Source organism: Rhinolophus sinicus, chromosome 17 (assembly GCF_057876585.1).
Source record: "Rhinolophus sinicus isolate RSI-liver-muscle chromosome 17, RSI-T2T, whole genome shotgun sequence".
Classification (NCBI taxonomy): Eukaryota; Metazoa; Chordata; class Mammalia; order Chiroptera; family Rhinolophidae; genus Rhinolophus; species Rhinolophus sinicus.
Window position 1 is genome coordinate 59,062,373 of NC_142517.1, and position 8,449 is coordinate 59,070,821.

General features: G+C 43.2%; 1 protein-coding gene across 1 annotated transcript; it reads right to left on the reverse strand.

Annotated features, from left to right (window-relative positions):
* Positions 1-7,521, reverse strand: LOC148754797 (uncharacterized). Its single transcript, XM_088794169.1, has 4 exons — positions 7,453-7,521; positions 1,731-1,925; positions 1,202-1,296; positions 1-483 (listed from the first exon to the last, which is right to left on the reverse strand). The coding sequence occupies exons 1-4, from the start codon at positions 7,511-7,513 to the stop codon at positions 406-408; spliced, it is 429 nt and encodes a 142-aa protein (XP_088650295.1). The 5' UTR covers positions 7,514-7,521; the 3' UTR covers positions 1-405.
* Positions 7,522-8,449: the final 928 nt, after the last annotated feature.

The following is an 8,449-nucleotide window of genomic DNA, read 5'->3' on the forward strand; positions in this document are numbered from 1 at the left end:
GAAGAGAAGGCTGTGGGTGTGAGGTTACAGGATTCAGACCAAGCTATTGCAAGACTTACAGACAATAATATGGTGCCTGGGAAGGAATATCGAAAAGAGAAGCATGAATTTCTTAGCCAAAGGGGTGCTAGGTTCTTACTTTCTACTTTCAAGAAATGTTTACTAAATTCACTGCAACCATCACAAAACAATGAATGTGCCAACTTTACGTTTTATAATTTGTATGGCTGATTCTATGCACATTTAAATGTGTTTACAACAATTGCAGGTTTCCGTTTTCTTCTGGTTGAACCAATGTGGAAGCACACAGGATGGCAGCTGAGAGGCAGCACCTCCGGGCCCAGCAGGCCCAGTGGGCATGGTGAGCTCTGCTCCACGGGTCCGGGAGGATCTTCAGGGGACGTGTCAGGCTTTCTTCTTGATTCCCTTCACAGAGATGGAGAGAGGCATCCCTGGGAGGCTGGTTTGGAGAAGCTCCTGGACCTAAGTGAGTGGTAAGCAAAGGGTTGTTTCCTCTTCAGCTTATTCACGTGTCCCCAAGTAACAGTTATCTTGTAGTACATTCACCAAGAACCAGGCCCTTGCACGACTGCCCCAGAAGGAAAGTTCTAGGACACAGATGAGAGAAAGGAGGCTGAGAAAGACTGAAGAAGTTGTATGAGGCCACCCAGGTAATAAGTGGTGGAGCCAGGATTTGAACCCAGTTCTATGTGGCTCTTTCCATTGTGTTTTGCTGCCAGAGTGATCAGATGATAGAATGGGGGCCAAGCCTCTCCTCCAGTGCTGGGCAGAGAGCTCTGAGAGGTCAGGGCTGAAGGCAGGACACAGAAGAAAAGTAAAGAACAGAGGATGAGTTAGAGAGGAAAGCGGCAAACCACAATCTGTGAGCCAAATCTGTCCTGGTGCCTATTTTCATACAGTCACAAGTTAAGAATATTTTTTATATGTGTAAGTAATTTTAAAAAGTCAAAAGAAGAATAATATTTCAGGACACATGAAAATTATGTGAAATTCAAGTGTTCGTGTCCACGGGCATGAATCCTGGCTCCAAGCCCCAAAACCATGGCTGCAATGGAACTCAGTCCCAGCTCAGGCCTCTTTTCGCCCTTTGGTAACTTCTCCCCAACTTTGGGGCCTGGAGGCCAGGGAGGCAGGAGTGGATTGCCACCACTGTTTGGGGGAGAACCTCAGGGACACTCACCATGCTCTGCATCCAGTCTAAATTGCTCCTGGCAGCGTTCGGTGCGTTCTCTGTCCTCAGCACCATCTGCAGCACCGTCTTGGTATTCTGAGAAGCTGAGAAACACAGGGTGAAAGCTCCTGTTTTGTCCCTGCCTTTCACCACTCCCCGACCTCCCCCACCCCCGCTTCTGCCCAACATCCTCAGCACCTCTCTGCAGACTCCTGTCTGCCCTCAAAAGTCCACATGGGACAGGTCAAGAGGTAGCTCCACTGCAAGAGAAAGTGGGTCAGTTAGGTGGAACCCAACCATCTCATTCCTCATCCTGATCCCCAACCACCAATAGCTTAATCGTACTATGGGACCTGGAAAATGGCTCAGAGGGGGCAGCAGGTGGCAATGAGCAGTGGGGAAACAAAGCTGGGAAGAAGGTGTAGGTGCTTTTGACATAAAATGGACAGCATGCGAGGATCTCAGAATCGTTAGGGACACTCTGGGGCCATCTAGTCCATATCCTGGCCTTGGTCTGAGGCACATACGAGAGACTTGCCTCTGCCAATCACAGCATTCAGCTCAGCCTGGGGTGGAAAAGAGCCTGCATGTGAGTTATCAAGGTTGCAGAGGGCGTGGTGGTCGGGGCAGCAGTCCGATACCACACGACAGTATTTATCGCAGTAGCAGCTGCTTCTCTTGCAGTGGTTATCCATTCCAAGGCAGCAGAGGGGCTGGGGTTGGGAGCAGCTGCCTGCAGACAAAGGTACATTAAAAACAGACATATTTAACAAATAATGCTGGAACAACTGTAGATCCATTTGCAAAAAAATGAATTGGGACCTCTACCTCACCCCACATACAAAAATTAACTCAAAAGGGATCACAGATCTAAATGTAAGAGTTAAACCTATAAAACACTTAAGCAAAAACATAGATGTAAATCATCATGACCTTGGTTTAAACAATGGTTTCTCAGATATGACACCAAAAGTGCAAGTGACAAAATAAAAACTAAGTAAACTAGACTTGGTCAAAATTTAAAAGTTCTGTGCCTCTGAGAATACTATCAAGAAAATGAAAAGACAATCCATAGAATGAGAGAAAAACATCTGCAAATCTTACAGGTGATAAGAGAATTACGTCTAGAACATGTGAAAAACTCCCACAACTCAACAAAAAACAAGGACAAATAACCCAATTTTCAAATAGGCAAAGGATATATCCAAAGAAGACACACAAATGGCCAACACACACACGTAAGGATGCTCAGCATCGCTAGTCATCAGGGAAATGCCAATCAAAGCCACAATGAGATATCACTTCACATCAACTAGGTAAGATGGCGAAAATAAAAAAGACAGAAAATAGCAAGTATTGGTGAGAATGTGGAGAAATTGGAACCTCATACATTGCTGGTGGAATTGAAAAACGGCGCAGTCACTTTAAAAAACAGTTTGACAGTTCTTCAGAATGTTTAGGAGAGCAGACCATACGATTCATCAGTTCCACAGTTTTCTACATACTTAAGAGAACGGAAAGTGTATGTTCACATAAAAACCTGTACATGAATGTTCTTAGCAGCATTATTCATAATAGCCAAAAAAGTGGAAACAATTCAAACATCCATCAACTGATGAATGGATAAAACAAAGATGATATATCTACACAGTGGAATATTATTCAGCCATAAAAAGAATGAAGTATAGACACATGCTACAACATAGATGAACCTTGAAAACATTATGCAAAGTGAAAGACAGCAGTCGCACAGGCCACATAATGTATGATTCCATTTATATGAAAGGTCTAGAATAGGCAAATCCATAGAGACAGAAAATAGACGAATGGTTGCCAGGGACTGGGAGGTGTGAGAAATAGGGAGCGACGCTAAAGAGTATGGGATTTCTTTTGGGGGTGATGAAATGTTCTGAAATTAGATAATGGTGGTGGTTGGATAACTCTGTGAATATATTAATACTAAAAACCACTGAATTGTACAGTTTAAAAGGATGAGTTTTATGTTGCATGAATTATATCTCAATAATACTGTTATTGAAGCGAGGCACAAGAATGAGACAAAGCTGAGAGAAGAGTGAGAGAGAAGAGAAAGACAAGGAAACGAGTGTGACGTGGATATGACAGCAAGGCAGAGAGAGAGAGGCAAAAGAGGAAACAACCGATAGAAGAGTAACAGAAGGGACAGAGAAAAATCTCACGAAGTTAGAGGAAAGTCTCTAGGTTCTCTATTCACAAAAGTCTCACCAACCCTAATTCCATGTTTCCCCGAAAATAAGACCTAACCAGACCATCAGCTCTAATGAGTCTTTTGGAGCATAAATTAATATAAGACCCGGTATTACATTATATTATATATTATATTATTATATTATATTATATTATATTATATTATATTATATTATATTATATTATATTATATTATATTATATTATATTAATTATAGTATATTATATTATATTATGACCCAGTCTTACATTATATTAAAATAAGACTGGGTCTTATATTAATTTTTGCTCCAAAAGACACATTAGAGCTGATGGTCCAGCTAGGTCTTATTTTTGGGGAAACACGGTTCTTACCAGTTCCCCAAGTTGCTCAACTCAGTTATTATTTGATCATTGCCTATCCACTATAAGATGAGGGGGTTATCTTCTTTAAGAGATGCGGAAAGCAAGGCATTGTCAGGTAGGGACCATGGCCCAGGTTACCTGGTAAGTCTGTGGCTCAGATGTGAACAGCCCTCAGATATTCTCATGCCCAGGACTCACAGTGCTACTCTCTATTTTTACATTGACCTTTCCAATCGCCTCCTGTTAGGTTAGCACCTGCCTGGGGCTTTGTTTAGGGATAAAGTTGGGGGCCTTCCAAAGTTGACAAGATCAACTGGAAGCAGGTCTCTGAAAATATTTGGGGCTAGGTGTGGTCAACCCAGCTTGTTGTGGAAACAGGGGCCAGCAGGTGTCTGGTGGGAGGGGAGCAGTGGCCCAGGAGGTCAGACCTTTCAAGGTGATGGTGGACTGGTTTGGGCTGGGGTGGTAGCCTCTGAGTTTGGCCTGACTTCTGCCTCATGTTCAGCTCAGGAGCCTCCTGCAAAAGATCGGTTTCCCTTCTCACATCATCCCTCTTCCCAAAAGCCTGGTCCAGCATCAGGTTATCACTAATACCAGGGATGGATCAAGGAGGACGGGAACTGGAAAGAGTCCCAGGGACCATCCAAACTAGGTTTGTAGCCCATTTGTGAAATCAATTTAGCAGTGACCAGCATTTTTAGAATAGAATAGAATAGAATAGAATAGAATAGAATAGAATAGAATAGAATAGAATAGAATAGAATAGAATAGAATAGAATAGAATAGAATAGAACAGAACATATCCACATGCATTGTATATATAAGTATAAGTTGTTTGGGGTTCTTTTTGAAATTGTTTTTATATACATGTATGTATGAATTGGGTCACAGTGTAAAATACATTTATTAATGTGGATAGGGGCCATAAAAGTGTGAAAAGCCCCTGATTTAGAAAGGGAAAAGCCATTTTCCCAACGTCATGCTTGAATGGGTGACAGAGCTGTTAGTGGAACCAGTAATCCTGACTTCTTCCCTGCTTCCCCCGCCACACCATGCTCAGAGTTCTCACTCAGAAAGCCTCTGGTTGCACTTGCCACTGGTCTCTGCCTCTAAACACCCTGCGTACTCCTCCTTTTGAGCCTTTGCTCAAGCTCTTTCCTCTGCCTGGAACAGCCGTCCCTCCCATAGCCACTAGAAGAACACAGTCTTATCCTTCAAGGTCATGTTTAAATTCATCCTCCTCGAGGTTGCTAAGGAACTAGCTTATGATTTTGAAAATGATAAACAAAAACTTCAAACATTTATCCAGCTTCTCTATGCAAGCCAAAGGGAAAGATATTCTTTATAGAAGAATGCCAGCTAATAAACCCGGAAGGAATGATAGAGTTAGAAAACCACCATTTGGCAGCCCCTAATGGAAAAAAAAGGAACGTAAACAATACTCAGTGGAGGCTGAAACCATTAGAGAAAGGTTGAAGGGGAACTATTATAACGGACCTATAGTGCATGCATCTGGCTGATCAAATTTAACACCAGTGAAAGTAGGACAACCTGACATTGTGTGTCTCCTTCGAGATGCAACAGAAAGCACATAGCCCCACCTATGGAATACTGTTGCCAGAAGAAATGAACCTTAACCACCAGATTGCAGGAAATGCAGGGGACAGAGAGGCATCCACCAAGATTCAATTAGATTAAATTCAGAATGTAGGACATTCTACAGGAAAAATAACCTGGTTTCTTCAACATATAAACGGAGGGGAAAAAAAAAAAAGAAAAGAAAGAAGGGGCTGATATAAAGAGACTTAAGAAATATACAAGTTAAATGTAATTTATAGATCTTGTTTGGGTCCTGACTCAAATAAGCCAACTGCAAAAAGACCTTTTTGACCATCGGTACATTTTGAAATATGTACACTGATAGGTATTAAGTGAGCGTAAGTAATTATTTTCATTATTTCAGCTCTGATACTGTATTTTGGTTATGTTTTTTAAAAAATGGTGTATAAGAACTTGGGCAAAATGTTGATAATTTTGTAGTTAGCCAATAGGTACATTGGGCTCATTTTACTATTCTCTCTGCTTTTGTATATGTTTGAAATTGACCAGAATAAAAAGTTTTTAAAAATAAATTCGCTCTATTCTGAGAGGTCTTCTTACACACCCCAACTGGGATTAACATTTTCTTCTCACTCTGAAAATCTATTGATTTTAACTTCTAACATAGCATTAATCCCTGTCTCTATTATTGTTACAGCCTTCTTTCTAGAGGTGTGTACCTGTCTTCCCTACCAGCAACTTGAGGACAGGAAATGCAGCTCTGAATTTCTAGTGCCAAGTAATTTTTACTTAATTAAAAGCTCTGAATTGAACTTGGGTTCACACTTGAGCTCCCATAGTGTCCATGGGCCAGGAGAGAGTTACAGTTACTAACAGTCCCGACTGGTACCATCAGAAAAATGACAATAAAGGAAAGGAAGTTCCCCCCCCCCCCATAGTCACCAAGCACCCATTCACTCATTCGTTCATTCATTCCTTCCTTCATTTTTTTCTATTGAGTGCCATCGTGGATCATGGAGATACATTCCACTGCCCTCTCCACCACCCACCACAAAAAGAACACCTTCCAGAAGTTCAGTCTCGTGACCAGAGCATCGTCACACTACAAGTCACCAGAATGTCATTGTATTGTATGGTCGGTGCTGTGACGCAGGTAAGAGGAGACAGCCATGGTGTTTGGGGGAGAGGTGGTGAGCCGTTAGGAAACGGCTTCCAGGTAAGGAGTCATACCTCAAGTAGCTCCTCTGTGACCATGCCATTGGCTTCAGGACAAGATGCTAGTAAAGGGACAAGCTGTGGAGCCAGGAATAGCCCAAACAGGGCTGGGCGAGGAACCCACAGCTAATAGTTTGCACCCCTCCAGAGCAATACTCTTTCAACATGGTGGACAGTTTTATAGAGAAGAGGGTGAGCACTGCTGGGGAGGACTGAGGGAGGGGGACACCGGCAGCCTCCGTCTCCCCTCAATGGTTCCCAGTGACCCTGTTCTTGCCCCACACCTGCAAACCCCACTCAGCAAAACTGAAGGCCTGCCCTTCTTTTGACAAAGCAATTTAATAACATGTCTGTTATTATTTAAGTATGTCCCTTAAGGCTCCCACCCCCAATGTATTCCTACCAATGACGTGTAGCTTTCTCCCAAAAGGAGTTCTGGTAACTTTATCCATCCCATTGCAGTTCCAGGGATGTCTGAGCAAACCTAACAAGTCGGTGCCTGGCAGCTACCCAGTGAGTCTGCCTATTAATCTGAATCTGGGCTTGTCATACCATCTTTCCTCCTGTCTCCCTCTGCCCTGACAGTGCACATTCTAGAGCCCCATGATTCGTGCACCCACAGGAATGTATCTGGACACTCCTCTGGACTCCCCAACAAAAACAGACTTTCCTAAGCTAATCATCAAAGGACATCTTATAAATATAAAGACAGATACACAGAGAAGCACATTAAGCACTAGTAGGTGCTTAGTAAATGCCTGAATAAAGGAATTAATTAATTAAATTTGTGAATATTAGCCCCCAGGAGGTGGGTCATGTCAGGGACAAAGGTGAATGAATGAATGAATGAATGAATGAATGAATGAATGAGGCTAGAGGCCAGGGTCCCTTTGACCTGCTAGCCTGGCTCCTCACCTGTCTCCTGGTTTGGGGCTGCAGGGCTCAGATACAGCAGGGAGAGGAGAACCAGCCACATGTCTGCAGACAATGAGTGGAGACGTGTTTCAGGGACCAAAACTGGGGCTTTTAATACCTACCCATCTCGTCAGCTCATTTGGTATCTGCATCCCTGGGGAGGAGGGAACTGACAGCTGGGCCGCCATTGGCAGAGGGCAGGGTGTGGCACCAAGACGGTGGCACAGGTGTCCCAGCTGCTTGGCATAGCATGCCCAAGTAGAGGCACTGCAGGCAAAAAACTATTTTCCCATTTCCTGGAGTATCCAGACTCGTGACAGAAGCAGAATCAGAGAAAGCAGAGTGATCTTACTCTCAGCGACTTTGGAGATCATCTAACGTGACACTCCCATTTTATAGATAAAGATACTGAGGTCCTGAGAAGACAAAAGGCACCCATTTCACACAGCTCGAATATTGTAAAGCTGTGGTGAGAACCCCAATATTCTTGTCCCCAGTCCAGTGCTCTTTTAAGTTGTCTACACCTCATGGCCATTAGAATGCTGACAGAGCAGGAGAAGGTGAGGGGTAGAGATCTGAGGGGGATATCTACCAGGAATATAGGAAAATGTGAAAAGTCAGGTGACTCCATTGGTTACTTGGGAAATGCGTAACTATGACCTGGTATTGGTTATTCCCCTGGCCCAACAGGTGTCTGTTCAATCCCTTCATGTGGCAGAAGGTCTGCTTTAAAAGAGATAGTGACTGTCTAAGACAGATTCAGTAGTCATTCCTAACCACACCCTATCACCTTCCACTATAGAGGTCAGAAAAATTAAATCTTACTTTTCCAACCTCCCTTCACTTTGTGATTAACAATATAGTGCTGGCCAATAAAACATAGGTGGAAATATGCTAGAGAACTTCCAGTGTTTTGCTTTTTTATAAAAGGAACAGGCAGAAGGGCAGAGCTTGCTGACACTGCCCTTTCCCCTTGTCTTTAATGGGGCGTGATCCC

What these genes read in the sequence shown, in the direction of transcription:
- LOC148754797 (XM_088794169.1), bottom strand. Translation starts at nt 7,513, where the DNA reads ATGTGGCTGGTTCTCCTCTCCCTGCTGTATCTGAGCCCTGCAGCCCCA. An exon ending in AGCCCCAAACCAGGAGACAG is followed by an intron (nt 1,926 to 7,452) that starts GTGAGGAGCCAG and finishes CTTTGTCTGCAG; the next exon opens with GCAGCTGCTCCCAACCCCAG. An exon ending in TAGACTGGATGCAGAGCATG is followed by an intron (nt 484 to 1,201) that starts GTGAGTGTCCCT and finishes CCACTCACTTAG; the next exon opens with GTCCAGGAGCTTCTCCAAAC.